The sequence below is a fragment of the Lissotriton vulgaris genome (assembly GCF_964263255.1).
Source record: "Lissotriton vulgaris chromosome 8 unlocalized genomic scaffold, aLisVul1.2 SUPER_8_unloc_1, whole genome shotgun sequence".
Classification (NCBI taxonomy): domain Eukaryota; kingdom Metazoa; phylum Chordata; class Amphibia; order Caudata; family Salamandridae; genus Lissotriton; species Lissotriton vulgaris.
This window is the reverse complement of record NW_028240615.1, coordinates 4,731,371-4,750,406: the sequence shown is the minus strand read 5'-3', so window position 1 is coordinate 4,750,406 and position 19,036 is coordinate 4,731,371. Positions and strand designations below refer to the sequence as shown.

Here is a 19,036-nt window from a genome sequence, read left to right as displayed (position 1 = left end):
GAGGGCAATTCATTTCTATACTGTAATAAAGCACGTAAACTACGCATCACCTCCTTCACCCCAGTATTCGTTCTGAAAGCTCCGCTCTGTATGTCTCGCAAAGTCACCGGAGCCACACCTCCATACCCCTGCTCCCACAGCGGTATCAATACATTTGACATATACCACAAAGCGTGCTGTTGCATCAAGGGCTCAAAATCTTTCATCGTGGACCAAATATCTTCAAACGAATAAATATTATTCCTTGCCCACTGGCATGCCTGATTAGCCACTATACTCTTCTCATCTAAACCTACGGTAGAACGCGTAAGCAGCTTCCGTACCTGTGAGAGCAGTCCACTACCTGCGCCTCGACTCGGTGTTAACATCTCCTGACTGGGGGTAGTACTAGCTGAAACAGTAGGGAGTGCTAAAGAGAATTGGGAGGGTGTAGGCGAAGTGGTCTGGAGTAAAGAAACGAGGGGTGTCGGGGGCGGGGAAGCAGAAATCGCTGCGCCATGTTGAGGAGCGCTTGCCGATGGACCCGGAACCCCACTACTGGAGTCCGGAGCTGGCAAGGAGGGGTACAAGGACTGCGGGGCATAAGGAGGAGGGGGTCGGGCGTTCAAAACATCTTCCATCTCATCAGGGTCATCCTCTCGCACTACATAGCTCTTATTTTCTTTCAACCTGCAAAGCCTATCTGCACGCTCCAAACGCTGCTCATTCTCATTCTTAGTATGCTCTCTCGCTTTCTGTGCCATAGTCTGCGCGGACTTTTTAAAAGCCTCTTTCTCTTCCCTCAACTTACATTTCCTGGCTTCTTTCTACCACACTCTTAAAGAATCAAACATGCTTTGACGACTACGCCTAGCAAACAATTTATCCTGCAAGTAATCCAATTTTGCTTCTTCAAAAGAACCTGTCAAGGGCCATTGTAAATCCACATTGTCAGCGGTGTACCGGTGCCATAAAGTACCAAACAAAATCGGGGGCAATCCATGCTTGATATACATATCGAAGCTTGGAGTGCCCTCAGGGGGTGCAGGTTGGCTCTCCGCCAGCCTAGTATCTGAGGGTCGACAACAGCATCCAAAACATCGTAACTTACTAAAACACGGCAACTTTACCTTGAGGTGAAAGAAACACTTCTCCACCAGCTTCGTTACCTTGAATCACTAGCTCGAGCTCATTCATACACACATATGACTACACACCAAGAAATCACACACACATATACAATACCTCCAAACACGTGTTACCAAATGGGACAAGGCCCGTCGACCAAGTCCTGGGGAACCTGGACCCTACCGCAGACCGAACAATACGCTAATTGTTCTGAGGATGGGGAACAAAATCCGCTCCCTGTGCGGCACTATGGATCACTGCGCACTTTACTACGGGAGACCCAGGACTCACCTCCACTGAACCACCACTGAAGGTGTTCAGGGTAAGTACCGGAGCCCACCCGCAATGAGCCACGCCTTCACCACAGTACCACCCGGTCGGATCACCACAAACAATATATCAAGGTATTCCCCCAACCTCGTCAAGTCTGTCAGAGCGCCTTCTCGCACTCTGAGTTCCCCGGAGCACACTAGCCCCAGAAGCACACCTGCTCCTCAAACCACTGGAGACACCCTAGTCTCCCAGAACACTCCCGTTCTCGAAACAATCACAGGTGGACCGCTCACCTTCCGTAGGCGGCACCGACCTCTACCGTTCTCCACCTCCGGCTGCCAGGACCAACACGGTCAGCTTCGAGTTCCGCCTTCTGGACCCCGGCGTAAGATCCGAACCGGGACCTCTCCCGATCAGCAGGGTGGGGCAGCGCTGCGAGAACCAAGCTCGGCATCAAATGGGTACCCGGGCCCACCGTGCCGACCAGCGGGTCCCCGGTCTTCTGCTACCCACTTACGGGTGAGAAAGATCCTTATCGCGGGGTCCCTGTTCGGGCGCCATCTGATAAGCGTGGCTCAAATCCACCCGAGTGACTTACCGCACTCACCTATAGGTACTCTGTAGAAAGTCAGCCGGACAGTGGAGAAGAATAAACAACAGTCTTTATTAGGCCAAAATACACTCATATGAGAGGGCCCTGTCTGACCTCACTCCTAGTAGTGTGAACGAGAGGACTGACTCTCTGCATCACAGCAATACATTATAATGCAACACAGTTCATTAGGGTACGCCCCTTCTGGAAAATTACTGAAACCCAGACCAGTGAACAATGCCATCATGCAGCAGGCATCTGCACCTGCAGAGGATACATCGCTATCTTTACTCAAGGCCATGGAGCCAGGCTACAGCGTCTCGGAGGCATGAGAACATTACTGATAAAGAGACTTGTTAGTTTCGGCCACAGTAAGATGAGAAACTAAAACTGCTGTTTTGGTGAAATTCTCTATTCCTACGGGAGGGGTAGATGAGCGAGTGAGGCTCGCAGGCACAGAGGGAAACACAAAATGGTGGCACACAAGCTAAGCTAAGGAACTAATATCGTCACACATATATATGGATAATGAGATAGCAAACGAAAATAATTGAACATGAGCATGTATACGTACTCCATTAGTTAGCCATATGATGCTAACTTACATATGTCAAAGCAGGTGGTTGAGGCATCGAAAAAGTGAATTCTATCACTGTGGTGGCTGAAAGCTGCTATCAGCAGGCTTTGTGGTACTACTGATGATTTGTTCGCGTTATTTCTTGGTCATCTCACCCTCGGAGCCCTGTTCTATTAAAAAATAATTTCTACTTTCCTCCATTATAATGTAATGTCCGAGTAGCTTTCTTAAAATGTCATTTCTATGTAGTTTCTCCTATAGTTTAGCATTCGGCTAGCCCGAAAAAGCGTTCTGATCTGTTGCACTCTTTTATGCATTTCTGACTGATATGTATGACAGTGACAAGCTGCTATTTGCAGATCAAACTTGTGTTTTTTGCTAAAAATGAAAGCTGTTTGGTTACAAAGGGTTATTTATAGACGGTAAAATAGTTTCAAACAAGAGAAGAGTCTATTTACCCTAAATGGTGATGTTTTCTGGGAGGAATTATTTTTAAAATAAAAGTCCGTTTTGAGGTAAAAATTAGTTTCATGAAAATAAAACCTTGAATTTGTTGCCAAAACCTGTTTATTTTAAGAAACCAGCAAACTGAGGTTAGTGAAACAATAATTGCATTTCCATATCATGTTTAAAGCTGATAGAAAGTAATAATTAATGCAGAACTCATTAAATGTGTAGATTGGGTGATCACTTTACTGTTATTGCATTACAATGTTTAATCGTCTATGTGTAGTGCGTTATCACTACTGCTGTCCGAGCCTCTGGGATTAGTGTAACTTGTGGGGATATCTGATCCCTACACTTGCAGGATGTCTTCAATCTAAGCTCTAGTTCATTTCTGTCCAACATAGGCCGAAGAGGGGCAAATCCATGCCAGAAATTCAGGACACCCAGGTGGTAACTGTACATCCAACTGAAAATCATTGCCTTAATTGATATTGTGAAAGTCAGGCATGCGTCTTCCTGAACTTGCATTGAACAACACTGTTTCTTCCTGTGCATGAACCAGTGAGATCTTTCGAACCTTAGGGATATTTCTGCTGTCTGGCCTTGAGATTAAGGTCTGTGTAACATTTTATTTTTGGATTGAGAATCTGCGTCGAATGGGCTGGATGTGAAACTGAAAGGCTGTGACAAGTAGAAGCGAATGAAGATCCGATCTACAGCGAGAAAAAGATATTGGACTATGTCAAATGACATGCCTTGATTATTTGAGCTGCCTTTAAAACTGTAATTTAACCAATTTTGGTCAGCTCCGTTGAAAAATGCATTGTTATGCAATCATGTTTTAAACTTACCCCCACCCCAACAACCAAGCAGAAGCTCAGACTTTTTAAATATGTCTTGTATTTTACTTCGTCTTATTTCTCCTAGTTGTTGCCCTTTCAGAGAATATTTTTTTTTGTAGAAATCTTTTTATTAAAGAAACAATAATACAATAAGAACATCAACACAAAAAGGAAGAGCAGTTGTCAAAATGAGCATATCACATAAACTAGACATGTTGTACATGTGATCAATAAACTGAAAAGAAATAATACAGATGATGGTACAGGCACATAGTGACAATAAATCATTAAAGAGTCTCTATCAACATTGAATGGGGAATCATCATCAAAGGGGGTGCACAAAAACCCTCTGCTTTCGTTCAAGGGACCCCATATTTTAGTCCATTTGCCTGGGCATCCCCTGCCCTCATATACCACCCTTTCAGCCTGCATGCACCAGTCCATGTCCTCCGCCCAGTCCTTATGTCGGGGCACAACTCCCCTCTCCCACGTTATGGCTATATTGCGTTTTGCTATGGTACAGCCCAAAGATTAAATATGTCTTGTAAAACTCATGCCGCTTATGTCCGTTTAGCTGAAAAAATTATGCAGTAAAATGCCAAGATTTTATGTCCAGTTTTTTTGTTTGTGTTTGGCGGTTGTAAAGGGGGGGGGGGGGGGGCAGCAAGTCTGAACTACCTCGAATTCACCGGGGAGAAGTCCGGCTTTCTTCCTTTGCTAGCTTGCTGACATTTGGGGTGGCCATTACCAGCAATGGCTCCTTCGCTAAGGCAGTGCAAAAAGGTAAAATATAATGATAATAACACAATGTTATAATTTTATTTTTCCGTACTGAGGCAGTTTTGTTTACCGGGCAGGGCAGGGCTTGGCCATCGTCACAGCCAGCAGGTGGAAAAGTGGCTGGTGCACTAAAGTGCACATGATGGTTTGGCCGGCCAAACAGACATGCCCAGTTAGCATTTGAGAACATGCAGAGGCTCCCACTCCCTGCCTGAGCGCTGTACCAGGGCGCTCAGACCATTCATGACACTGCTGTCTTGCTGGTGACAGCAGTATCGTGATGGACTTAGGGTAGTCTGGGCGCCTGTGTGCATCCCTGCGTCAACAGAAGAGGACGGAGGAGAGGCGACAGCCAGGTTGGTGACATTTTTGTTTTTTTCCTACCTCCTCACCCAGGCCCACCCATACCCTTCTGTGGCGGGCCACCATTGGCTATTTCTCCTTTCCTCTTTGAAAGTTCACCATCCGCCATAGTTGGAATTCCTCACTGCACTAGCAAGTTTGTTGTAGCATGCCCATGTTACAGATATGCTACTGCTGAGCCAATACTGGGAAAAGGGCAGTAGTCACTGCGGAGCCGAAGACCCAGAGTTCAGTGCCCGCGAGATGGCCATGGGAAGCATCAGGGACGCTTCCCCTGTTAAGTTTGTTGAAATTCAGCTTTCCTTCCTCCCTCGCTTTGCCTTTGAGAGAAGATTAGTTGATTGTTTGGAGGGGGTGGTCGCTTTTTAAAATGTATAGGAGACAGCATGTGAAATGGCTGTATACATATTGCCAAAAGCGTTAAAAAAACGATATATTTATGTAGGCTGAGCCAGGGTTGCAACCTTTCTCAGAGAAAAATACCAGGCATTTGTTTGTTTTCAGATTCTGAAAGGGCCATGAGCTGGTACTTGAATAAGATTTTGTGTCAAATTCTCCGTATTCTTTATTTAGCACAGCAGTTCTTCTCCATTTTTATTTGATAATCCTTTAGGAATAGTTTAGACAATTCTGAAGTACGTTTGAGTAATGTATTCTTCTGTTTGCTGCTGTAATTTTACCTTAAAAGATGAAAAATGGCTATTGTTGCTAATATTCCCATTTCTTTTCCTGACCTTGATTTAGAAATACAAGCTGTGCCAGCCAGTAAAGTACTTGCTAGGAAGCTAACCCAAGCTTGTTCAGATTTGGGGGCCTCTTTTTGATGAATTCGCAAGGAAATAGGAAACTAAAAATGTGTTGAATTGGCACCATTTTAAAATAGTGTTAAATAGATTGTGCTCTATGCGAACGCTTTGAAAAAAGGTTAAATATGGTCAACTTACTTACGTCAAGGGGTATGTGAAATTTCGAAATTCCATGAAAATACTGCGAAATGACACTCCGAATAGGATTTCATCGTATTTTGTGTAACTTTTTTTTTACGCGAGTGTTCGCCTTGTGTAATTTTTTTTTTAAATAACGTTTTGTGTGGTACCAGCAAGAGACTGCTTTGAGCAGTAAAAGTCTGTTATCTCAGTCTTTTTTTGTGTGCGAGTTGTGCGTTTGCTTTAAAAAATGTACGTGAAATTGCATAATGTGAATTTTCCTACATGCAAAATGTAGGCGTTTTGCCAGCATAAATAAAATATTTCCCTCTGCTGCTTATTTCGAGAAAACAGGGGGTAGTTACGGGGACACTAGATGAAGCCCCTAAATAAAATTAAAAGATCGGACTCGCGGTCTCCGGTGAAAGCGTAGTGTGGCAGCATTAGTGAGTTTGTGAGGGTCATGCCCTTATTTTAAAAAAGCCCCATTGTGACTGACCTAGACATTCTCAACAAATAACTTAAAATGTCTCAAACACAGATACAGGTCGGTTTGAGGGGAGACAGCATTAATCCCTCCCATAACTTTATTATTAGCATGTTTGTAACATGTTTCTGTTTGAATGAAGGCCTTGAGGCTCTGTTGCTGCTTTTGTCCCTCCATGCCATAGCACTCCCAACAATCCAGTAAATGCGGAAGTGAATTACTTACACAGTAGGATACCTGAGGGTTTTAGTTTGAAATACTGCAGCTCATCCCAGATTCAAGGAGGGCAGTTCTTTTTAGCAGCGTTTGCGATGATTTAGTATGTTTTAAAGTCACAAACCTGCTGGTTGAGTTGAACATCACATTGCTAGTGTAAGCTTTGAAAATGCTCAGACTTTCTTCAAATGGATGGTGCTTTAGGAATCTGACACAAGGTAGGGTGACTAGATTTTGAGAAAAAAAAGCCAGAGACAGCCCACCAACCTAGAGGTAGGACTGCAATTTTGCATAGACAGAGGGACACAGAATGATTTAATTGACAATGCTCACCAACTTGGAAAATGCAGACAATTAGACACAAAGGCCAGCTAAATGCAACATCTACATACAGTGTCATTTGAGTTAAATACATTTATTTCTGCGATGGGCAGCTTATAAGGCTTTGAGGGACAGCTGACTGAAGGGAGGTCTGTCCCCCGGGGGTAATGGGGAAAATCATGCGCAGTCTAGACGACTAAGATTGTTGGGCTTCATCCTTTAAAGAATGTTGCCTCAGTGATATATTGCACCATTTTGGACAGCCACTTACCATTTTATCGGTAGGTACACACCATGGCAGCCCTTGTAGAGCAGCAATTTTCTATAATTGTAGCACTTGAAGGCAGAGTGGTAAGTTAGCCCAGCGTCCTTGCAGGCGAGTGTTTGCCCAAATTTGACCTTACTGCGTATCCGGGTGTTAAACATGCAGGACGAAAGGGTACGCTTTAATCCACTGGCGGTCTGGAGTTTGGTTGCACCGTCTACGCGGGCGGTAAGAAGTTGCACATTCCAGATGCATGTAATGTTAGAGTCTGACATCAGCTTGTGGTCCCATCTTGCTCTGCAGAGCTCGAGTGTCCTTCATTGCTTATTATTTGTACGCAATTCAGTTCGGTCAGCGGTCTTGTTTGCTCCGTAACATTTACAAAATGTAATGTTTTGTGTTCCTGATGTTTCTGGAGAGGATGGATTCACAATTGTATGCAAATTGAAGGCCACTTTCTTATGCCGATCGGAGGGGTTGCTTATATTTTGAATGTAGAATTGTTTTCTGCGCAAAGCATATTACAGCGTATTCCTTTGGTTTAGAGCAAGAATTACGTACCATGTAATGTGTTTTTTATTTTACTATTAGGTTGTGAGTTGTAACTTTCATTGTCTTACCACAGTGACTGTACCATCTCTTAACATAAAAGTGTATATAAATTCGCCATTAGGGAGACGAGTCAAGATTTGCCCTTGCTTTCCTATAAGGCAGACTTCATGGCAAAGCTTTTATTATTTAGCACTTAGAATTAGTTCGAAAGTTCTTGCACTAACCGCAATGCTAGGAAGCAGACTCCATGCTAGTCTGTTTATCGCTCTGTACTTAAAATAATGTTCAGGTCCTCTTCTGCTTTACTGAGCAGTCCATATAGCAAATGTTCATGGATTCTTACCTGCCTCATAACCAGTTTTGGATATTGATTAGATTAGGGCTTAGTTTGAATGAATTGACTAACTATAATTGTTTGCCTTCTCTATTGATTCTTAATTTTATTAAACTTTAATGGTTTGCTTCTTGAAATTACGTCCTGTGTATGGATTATGAAGTATGGATTTTCTTGTGTGAATTTCCAATGTGGGTTCCTCTGGGTATTATTGTAATTTGTGTTTAGAGCCAGCATCCTCAAAGACTCACACATAGCCCCGATCCAAAAGCCAGCCCATTTGATGGTGAAAAGCGCCGATAGAGACCGGCTGCTCACATGGAAATACTAATCTCCATGTTCACATATTGTGGCGTGCAACTCTTCTACTGTGGCCAAAGGACTGTTACCAGTTAACTGTCAACTTAATGACTAAAATTACTCTGCACGGGCACCATTTCTCAGATCTCCACTTGCCAGTGATTTTATAGATTTAATACATTGTTTAACCTCCTGACTGTGACATCTTTGCAGTTTCAATTGCAGACACATTTTGCCTCATTATTTTGTGTGCATCTGGAGTCTGTATGAAACATAAGGTTGAGGACTAGCAGTAAATAGGAAGTGTGGGGTAGAGAAAGAAAGACGCATGAGGTAAGTCAATACTAAGCCGCCTTTATATGTGGCAACCCCGGCAGTCAGCAGCAGGTTCCTAAGAAAATGTTTGGGCACCGGAACTTCTATATTTCCCAAGTTAAGCCTTCCATAGTACTTTAAATGTTTGAGGCCAAAAGTTGGTAGTGGATCACTGCTGGCAGTCACCCTTGTGTACCTGAGGTCCTTACAATCACTGCACTTGTTCCTCCTCAGCCTCCTTCCTCACTCTAGTGTTTGCTCATTTAACAAGGTGGATGTAGCTTGGTCAGTTTCTAAGGGATCATGCCAGTATGGCAGAATGAATACCAGGCTTGGCATGATAACAGCTCTCATTAGTGAAACATCATCATCTGATAAACGTAACGACCCTCTCCATCACTCCAAAAAGTGAAGAAAGATCCCCGGAAGGGGAACGTGTTGGGGTATAAGAAGGGTAGAGTATTTTTTTGGGCTTGTGAGTCTCTTTTATTAACGGAGGAAAACAAGAGAACAGTTTGAAAGTAGACTTGTGTTTCAGTTATTGTAATTCATAACAATACCATACTTTCGTACCAAATTTTATATAGTTTATCGAGACCTGCCTTTCCTTGCTATTTCAGAATGATATACACTTAATATAAATCTTCTTTCAGGTGAAAAATTGATAACAGTTCTAGTGTGGTGCATTTGCATCAGTGGCACTTTGTAGAGTAACCTGCTTTCTTTGCCTCCTACAGCACCGAGCGCCGGGCAAGGTTCTTCTGGATGCTGTTTGTGACCATCTGAACTTGGTTGAAGGAGATTATTTTGGGCTTGAATTCCTGGATCACAGAAAGATCATGGTAAGTGAATAGACTATTTCAAATATACGCGCATCATCGGTTCTGGCTTCAATAACCCCGTTTATCTGTTTTGCATTTTTTGTGTAGGTCTTGTAAAAAATCTCTTTACATACCGGGTCCAGTGTCTGTAAGGTTTATTGCTAAAAGAAAGAATTAATAGTTTGAGGATCGCAGTGAGACAACTAACCCTCCCGCTCCTCCCAAGCATCTATGAAGACAAACTTTAATTGATATCCTAACTTACACAGGTTCTAGTAGTGGTCGCCACGTGATACAGTTCTAACAAAGAAGGTTCCTTGCTCGAGTAACAGAAATGTAAGCAGTTTTTCTCTGAGCAATCTTCTTTATTTCGTGCCTCGATAGCCGGAACGCAAGGAGCCTCAATGTCGTAGGCTCTTCCTGGGGCAGTGTTAGCCTGAGCAAGAAAACATGGCCGAAGCGGGTTGCAGGTACACTAATGCAGGCAAAGGCATGGAAAGTTGTTTACATGGGGTTCCTTAATTTAGGGTATGTAAGAGATAAAAAAAAGTGCAACATTTACATGGATAACTATTTTCCAAAACGTAATCGCAAGCAAAAGGGACATCATGCACTCTTTGACACCAGTGGCATCATAGGGGTGACTCTTCATTGTATATAAATAAGGGCACGGACATTATGCAGCCCTAGAGGACCTAATTATGTGCTAAGGTTGCCATTATTATGTTGCAAGCAAAGGCAAATTAAGCAGCAGAATGCAGCGCATTCTGAGACAGTATTATTTTGCTGTTTTGTCATTTTAATTCATTATTAGTATTTGAGCAAAAGTGTCACCTAATTAGTGCCATTTAAACATTGACATTCTGCAGTTAGCAGCTGACACATCACCAGTTAAACTGTGCAGAAGTTCAGTCACTGCGCAGCACCACATAGTACTTTTATTAAGTCAAATTGATCATTTGGGAATGAGCAATGTTTTTGTTGAAATCTGCTAATCGCGCAGCAGATGCTGCATTATGTGCAAATGCAGTAAATTCATACTTTTGCATAAAATTCAACTTCAGAATCGAATAATTATAGTTCTTAAGTTAGAGTGATGTCCAGGACAGGGACAGCTGATGGGTTATAACGACCACGGTTGAAGTTCCTATACTTTTGACTTTCGTGCATCCCCACTCAGTCAGAAAGATACCAACTTAATTTTTAGCCCATAATTGCAAATTCCATCAAATTTATTGAGTGAGTGTTTTAAAATTTCAAATTTTGCATTTTTATTTGTTTGTGTGTATATATTATTTATCTTTGAACCTCTGAGTAGGCGAATCCTACGTTAAGAACCACTGACCTAGGGTGTTAAAGGATATGGGCAGACTGCACCAGAATGCCAGCCGAAACCAGAAATAAACTTAGTATTAGCCTTTAGTTGAGAGCGCCCCTGTCCCCAAAAGGGTTACCAGATATTATATCACACTGACACTGCCCTTGAGATCTGATCTGGTCATAATCACTGTGGGTGCGTGCCTACTTCCCCCATTTTCTTCTCCCACTTCCACCTTTTCCACTTCTCTCTACTTCTTTGCCTCTCATGTTTGCTACAGATGCGGACCCGCGTGACCTCCTCGATATTGCCCTTCCTTGTCCTTCAAGGGTCCCTGCCTCGTGGGAACACACATATGCTATGTACCTAGTGCTCTACTTCATCTTGCACTGTGTTTTCGTACAGTATTACTGTTTCACACATGATATCTTATGATCCCCATCCCCCCTTCCCCAAACACTGTTTTGATCTTCCAATAAAGAATTGTGAAACAAACAAAAAACGTAGTATTGTCCTAGTTTAAATTTTAATGTGTGGAATGTACTTTTGTTACTTGCTTGATGCACTCGCCATCCTAAAAATGTTTTATTACCGCTTTACGTTTTTAACATGAAACACATTTGTTTATCAGTCTTAGTTTATCAGCTGTATGCACTGCTTTCGTCGGGTTAGGTGAAATTATCAACATTCTCATGCATGGCCGCCATTTTGACAATGTAGAGCGTAAAGTAAGCATGCCATAGTAATCAGTATCAATATTACACACCTATGGAGAAAGGTCCAAGACACAACACTACTAATAATGATAATGGGAGGGACTGCAAGCATATCGATCCTTTGACCTTAGGGCACCCTTGGCCAGACAGGTCACCTGAAACGCATGATGTGCCATTTCTTAATTATAATATGGTAAGAATTGATAGCATGTAGTTGCTTACGGAGAAAATCTTTGACTTCATGTGTGATTTTAAAATTGAATTCGATATTTATTGCCACTAAGTAAGGCTAGAATAAGTAGCACATAGTAACTATAAGTTCTAGCATGCTACAAAATAGTCTTTCTGGTCCCAAACGTGAATAACACATCCCTGTTACCTAACTCTAAATATTCAGCCAATAATTACTTTCTGTCACTCTTCCGCACCATCATTATCGACATGGACTCTAAAAAATCTGCCATGTACACACCAACCCACGCTTTTACCATAATCTTCAACTCCCTATTAATGAACTTTATATCCACTCCGGTTTGTGAAATATCTACTGCTGGCATCATAGACATCCCTTCCCTCATATGACCTACTCCTAGTCCTCAGAATCTGGTTGGTTGTGCGCTCCCCTCGATCTCCTGCCTGAATCTTTCCTGACATCACCTGCACCACAGCTGAAGCCCCGTGCACCCGAGCTCGCCTGTCTGCGCCTGGTATTGTTGCCTTCAACAAGCGCTATCGCGTTCTGAAGCTCCCACGCGCGCAGCAACTTAAATACTTAATTGCCAACATCTGAATAGTGACTGCTGCAATTTTATTGTTATTTCCGCTTTCCGCTCTGTGCCACATAGCCTGTAAGTGACAGCGTGTATCTTTTCCTCCACTCTAGCGCTTCGTAGCTGATTGGTGCTTTGAACCCTGGTAAATGAATTTAGATTGGCGCTTTGTGTCAATTACGTGCACCTCATTGCTGCACTGTGTTTGAATGTTAGTCTTTGAGTGACGCTTTGGCAGAGGTATTGTGGTGGAATTGTGAGCCTTAGCTGCCTGCTGACTATCATTGTACTGTGCCCTCACTGCTGCTTTTAGTTTCACTTTGCCCTCCATTTTGTGTTTGTCCTCTCCCCTGACCAGCCTCTCTGACCCCGCCTCCCAGCTGACCCTCCCACGCTTCGCCCCCTCCAACGACCTTTTAAGCCGGATGGTCCCACGCGCAGCGTCCACGCGCTACGGACACGCCGAAGGTGCGCCAAAGGTAAGCCCGTCTACGCCCGTCCGCGCCTGGACCGCGCCCAGCGCCAGACCCCCTGTCCCTCACGCTGCCCTGCCCCCCCGCGTTACCTACGATGCCGCCACCCTCCTATCCCTTAACCCCGGTCGCGCCCCCAACTGCGTCCAAGCCGCTCCTGGACGCACCCATGGACCGTTCTCCTGCTTCTCCTGCAAATTTAGCGGCACCGACAACATCTCCGCTACGACCACACCACAGACTCCCGACCCCAACCACCTACAATGCATCCTTCTCAACACCCGCTCGGTCCACAGGCACGCCATTGACCTTTGGAACCTACTAGACACCATCTCTCCAGACGTCGCCTTCCTAACGGAAACATGGATGAACGCTTCCTCCGCCCCTGACATCGCCATCGCTATCCCTGATGACTATAAGATCACACGCAAGGACCGCACCGACCATACAGGAGGAGGAATCGCTATCGTCCATAAGAAATCAATCCGCATCTCAACCAGCTCTGACGCCAACCTCGCTAACTCCGAACACCTTCACTTCCAGATCCACATCGACCCCAAGACCACACTCAGAGGCACCCTCCTCTACAGACCACCAGGACCCCGCGCAAAATTCAGTGAAGACATCACGGACTTCATCACTCCACACGCGCTCCCCTCCAAAGACTACATCCTTCTGGGAGACCTCAACTTCCACCTTGAAAAGATCAACGACCGCAACACCGCCACCCTCTTGGACAATCTCGCCAACCTCGGACTTAAACAACTGGTCACTTCCCCCACCCACATCGCAGGTCACACTCTCGACCCCATCTTCACCTCCAGCAACCATGTCTCCTTCAACCACACTACAGATCTCCTCTGGACTGACCACAGCTGCGTTCACTTCACCTACAACAAGCCGAAACCCATCATCCACCTCCAACCAACTCTACAAAGAAACTGGAACAAAATCACCACGGAGCAGATCTCCACATCGCTCCTTCAAACCTCCCCAGCCCTCTCTTCTAACGCCAACGAAGCCGCCTCCAACCTCACCCTTTGGTTATCCAAAACCGCCGACACCTTAGCACCACTGAAAAAACGTCAACACAAACTTGGCATCAAGAAGGCCTCATGGTTCAACGATGACCTCAAGAAGTCCAAGAAACTGTGCCGCTCCCTTGAGAAGGCCTGGAAAAAAGACCCATCCGCCAGCAACAAGAACGCCTTCAAAAGCGCCATCCGTACTCACCACCAACTGATCCGAAAAGCCAAGAAAACAGCATTCAAGGATCGACTTGACAACAACGCCCACAACAGCAAGGAACTTTTCAACATCGTCAAGGAATTTTCCAACCCCTCGGCCAACTCCAACGACATCACCCCCTCTCAAACCCTCTGTGATTCCCTAGCCTCTTTTTTCCACAACAAGATTGCAGACATCCACAACAGCTTTGACAACCAACCCGGTAGCCAACCCACCCTACCATCAGCTGACCACCTTCCCCCCGTTAACACCCTTAACGCCTGGAACCCAATCTCCACTGAGGACACCATCCGCCTGATGAATTCCATCCACTCTGGATCCCCCACAGACCCATGCCCTCACCACATCTTCAACAAAGCAGACTCCGTCATAGCTCCACACCTCCGAGACGTCATCAACTGCTCCTTCAACTCCGCCACCTTCCCAGAAGACTGGAAACACGCTGAACTCACCGCCCTTCTGAAAAAACCAACAGCAGACCCCACCGAACTCAAAAACTACCGCCCCATCTCGCTTCTTCCATTCCCGGCCAAAGTCATCGAGAAAGCTGTCAACAACCAGCTTGCCGCCTTCCTCGAAGCCAGCAAATCACTCGACCCCTCACAATCTGGCTTCCGAGCCAAACACAGCACTGAGACCGCCCTCATCGCAGCAACAGACGACATTCGAACTCTACTGGACAATGGAGACACAGTCGCCCTCATCCTCCTCGACCTCTCTGCAGCCTTCGACACAGTCTGCCACAACACCCTTTTACAACGCCTCAGAAACATCGGAATCCAAGAAAAGGCACTGGAATGGATCACCTCGTTCCTCACCGGAAGAACCCAGAGAGTCCGCCTCCCACCATTCAAGTCCGAAGCCTCTGAAATCATCTGCGGCGTACCACAAGGATCCTCACTCAGTCCCACCCTCTTCAACGTATACATGAGCCCCCTCGCGGCCATCGCCCGCCAACACAACCTCAACATCATCTCTTACGCGGATGACACTCAACTGATCCTATCTCTCACCAAGGACCCCAGCACCGCAAAAACTAACCTACACGAAGGAATGAAAGAAGTCGCCGAATGGATGAAACAAAGCCGTCTGAAACTGAATTCAGACAAAACAGAAGTCCTCATCTTAGGTAAATCCCCCTCTGCATGGGACGACTCCTGGTGGCCGGAAGCCCTCGGAAATGCACCCACCCCGACAGACCACGCACGGAACCTTGGCGTCATCCTGGACTCTTCACTCTCAATGAACAGACAAGTCAGCGCCGTATCCTCCTCCTGCTTTAACATTCTTCGCATGCTCAGAAAAACATTTCGCTGGATCCCCTCCGAAACAAGGAAAACAGTCACCCACGCTCTAGTCACGAGCCGACTGGACTACGGAAACACCCTCTACGCAGGTACCACCGCTAAACTCCAGAAGAAACTACAACGAATCCAAAACGCCTCAGCCAGGCTCATATTAGACATCCCACGCAACGAACACATCTCTGGTCACCTTAAAGACCTCCACTGGCTACCCGTCAATAAGAGAATCACTTTCCGACTGCTTACCCACGCACACAAATCACTCTACGACATCGGACCAGATTGCCTCAACTCTCGACTGTCCTTCTACACCCCCTCCCGCCAACTTCGCTCTTCCAACCAAGCCTACGCCACTGTACCTCGCATCAACAAGACCACCATGGGAGGCAGATCCTTCTCATACCTGGCTGCCAAAACATGGAACTCACTCCCCGCTTACCTTCGCCTCACCCAGAATCACCTAGCGTTCAGAAAGCAGCTTAAAACGTGGATATTTGACAAATAATCCCCCTCCCCTCCCTAAGCGCCTTGAAACCCTCTGGGTATGTAGTGCGCTATATAAATGTTATGACTTGACTTGACTTGACTTGACTCTTCCCTCATCCAGCACCACCGGGAAGACAAATCAATTAAACCACAAATAGCGGCGATGGACCAGCATTAGTATTTAAGTCAGCCATAAAATATAACCTCATAAAAAAAATCCCAAAATTCACAGAATGATAGTAGAAACTAACCACATGCAAATCCAAACCTTTTTTTTTCTATAAACCACCTCAAACCACATGATTTCAGAAATAATTCCCTTAGCCTCCTATAAGCAACATGGTTTTTCAACACTCCCCAACTAGGCCACTTGAGCCTTAACACACGTGGTCTATTCTTCATGATATTTGCACAGAATGCAAATCACGCACTAAAAGGCAAATACTTCCACACATCATAAACCTCACTGTAACAGGCAGTAGCCTCGTTTAACTGACGTCAGCATGCCCACCGCATAAACAAGTCTCTGCCTTGTAGGCATGTCACTGCCATATTCAGTGCATGTTTTAGTCTTCACAATAGGGCACCTGCTTTGATAATACAACTGGACCACCAAAGGAAAGATCTAACAGCTGAATGCTTCAAACCACTAATATTCCACATTCTCCTAAGAAAGATCCGTGAGTCCATGACCTCTAAACTGAGACATAACAAACACCACCCTGCCTGCATTTAAAGACCGGTCAAACAAAATGAATGCTTCATCCTTTGCCTTAAAAACGTCAAAGACCGCCCCCAAAAGAAGTTCTAGATATTAAATGCAGCTATGCAAAGCCTGTTTATATGGATCCACTTGCGTTGTATTGGCACATCGTAGCAATGCACGGTTTTGATAAGTAGTTCAAGAATGAAAAGCCTTAGGGGCGTGGCCAACTACATGGTAGGACGTGCTTCTGTGTGGTTCCCAGAGACCTGCACTAAATCCGCCTTACAACACATCCAAATCTTCCAAAAAACCAAACTTTTGACATCCGGAGCAGATGCTGCACCCGTGTAGGTGAAGATACCGAGTAATCCTGCCGAATACGGCCTGAAATCGGCCGCGGAAAGTTCGCCCATGCGGAATCCCTCCCCCAAAGATGGCGGACGGAGGAGTCCCTGCGGCCCGAGAATAGCTCCACCCCGGCAGCCGTGAGGGTCTCCAGTCAGGTGCGGATCGCGAGAAAAGCCTTCCCGATACCGTAGGGTTTCCCCCCCCCCCCCTCTCCGTGTGGATCGCTGCCTGGGGCGACGGGGTTGACGGTGGCCCGGAACTGAGGTGAGCCTCCGACTGTGACCTGGCGCCTGGTCCGGGCCCCGCTCCGGGCTGTGCGGAGACGGCGAGGGAACGATCCCTGTTGGAAGAGCCTGGATCTGCGGCCCTGGGGGGACGGGAAGGCGGGGACGCCCGGGGGAATGGAGAGTGGGCCTCCCTAGCCCAGCGCTCAAACATTGCCGGCACTGCTGAAAACCGCCTCGCTGCGGCGTGCTACAGATCGGAAAGGGTGCCATCGCGAACGGCGACCCCCCCCCCTCCACAGGGAGACAACTACATCGAGGGTCAGCTGGACCGGGGGACGCCCGCTTGGACTGGTGAGTGATCAACGCCCCCCCCCCCCCATCAGCATAGACGAGGACCCGGCTCTGGCCCCTGTGCACGGCTGCTGAGGATGTAGGCCTGGGGTGTTGCAGCCTGACTTTGATTGCTGGGCAGGAGATGAGCGGGAGAGGAGTCCCTACAAGTAAGGGCCGTGGCCTGCACCTACTCTAGGTCTAGCCTGCTGTGGCGCTAGCGGACCTGGAGCCCCGACTCCGGCTGCCCCGGGCCACTCCAGAGGAGGCCCGCTGCCTGAGACACGCCTGAGAGGGACTGTAGGCCCCTGCTGTCCCCACGAGCTTCTGAGGCGGCCAAGGGGTGCACCATACTGAGATTGGGGGGCTCCCCCCATTGCTGCGGACTCCGGAGGGGGGAGTTCACTTCCGGCCGTTGGATTAGGCCTGTGCGTCTGCCTCGCTGTCCACCTGCGGAATATACACGAGGACCGGCTTGGACCCACTTCCCCACCAGAGGAGGCCCGCCGGGCTGCATGTGAACCGGACAAGCTCCCTTCTCTTCCCCAGGGGATACTGATGATCGGGGTGGAGAGCCGAGGCGGGGAAGAGAGACCCAGTGGCGAGATCGGCGAGGCAGGAAACCATTGATAGCTACGCCACGACCCGGGCACAGAAGGAGATGACCCCGGCGACATCTGGCGCACGCACTGACACCAAAACAATAGAGGAAGTGTAGAGGTACTGATAGAATCACCCTCCTGGCAAACTTGGATAAACAAAGAGATTCCATCAATGGGGGTAGTGATTTATTTTTATTTTATATTTGCTGTGTCTAGTGGGATACTAGGCTCTCTATTAGATCTGAAAAGACAAGAGCACTATGTGCGTTTTTGAATACCCCTCACACTAAAAAGTCCTTTAGTGTCATGCTTCCCGTCCCTCTAGCGGGGCGGGGCGTGCTGCGACCTACGAGCTACGCGGGAGTACTCAGTTATTGGGACAGAAGGCTATGTGTCAGCGCAGGAGGTGTCAGTGAAGTGTAGGGACCAAATATGTGAGTGAGTGAGAAAGAGAGAATAAAAAGGGAAAAAATTCCCTGGCTAGTAGAAAAAATATATTTTATTCGCTTCGCTAGCTGGGAACGTTAAGAAGGGGGTTTTGAGGTAGAGCAGTAGCTTACTACCTGGTCGACATGTTTGATAAGCAGTTTCATAAGCAGTCCCCTACTGCTTACTCATCAGGACCATATAATGGTCCCTACTACACAATGCTCAGTTCTAGAAAAGTAAGCCTAAAGTCCTACAAACAAGCAGCAAAAATAGGCTGCCTATTTGAGCTTCAGGGCATGAGCTGGCCCTAGTGAAGCATGGTAAATTTACCAATATTGTCAAAAATATTGACCTATTGCGGTCTCTGTAAAGAAGAAAAAGAAAGGAAAACAAAACATAAATATTTCGTTTCACATTGGTTTAGTATAGCACAAACATTCAGAATCGCCACCCTCATTGTGAGTGGTGTTTCGCTGGTGAAGCGTACTGCGCTTAGTGGACCGATGGACGAGCAGGATTTGACTCAAACGTGTCTTAGATAACGCTACTTGTTATAGGTTA

The 19,036-nt window shown here is 46.3% G+C and overlaps 1 protein-coding gene across 3 annotated transcripts in view; it reads left to right on the top strand.

Annotated features, from left to right (window-relative positions):
* FARP1 (FERM, ARH/RhoGEF and pleckstrin domain protein 1) overlaps window positions 1–19,036 on the top strand; it is a 576,707-nt gene that overhangs the window by 252,374 nt on the left and 305,297 nt on the right. For all 3 annotated transcript variants that reach the window (XM_086947879.1, XM_086947877.1, XM_086947878.1), the window contains exon 3: window positions 9,435–9,539. In XM_086947879.1, coding sequence (XP_086804005.1) covers window positions 9,435–9,539 — 105 coding nt within the window. The remainder of the gene's footprint in view (window positions 1–9,434; window positions 9,540–19,036) is intronic.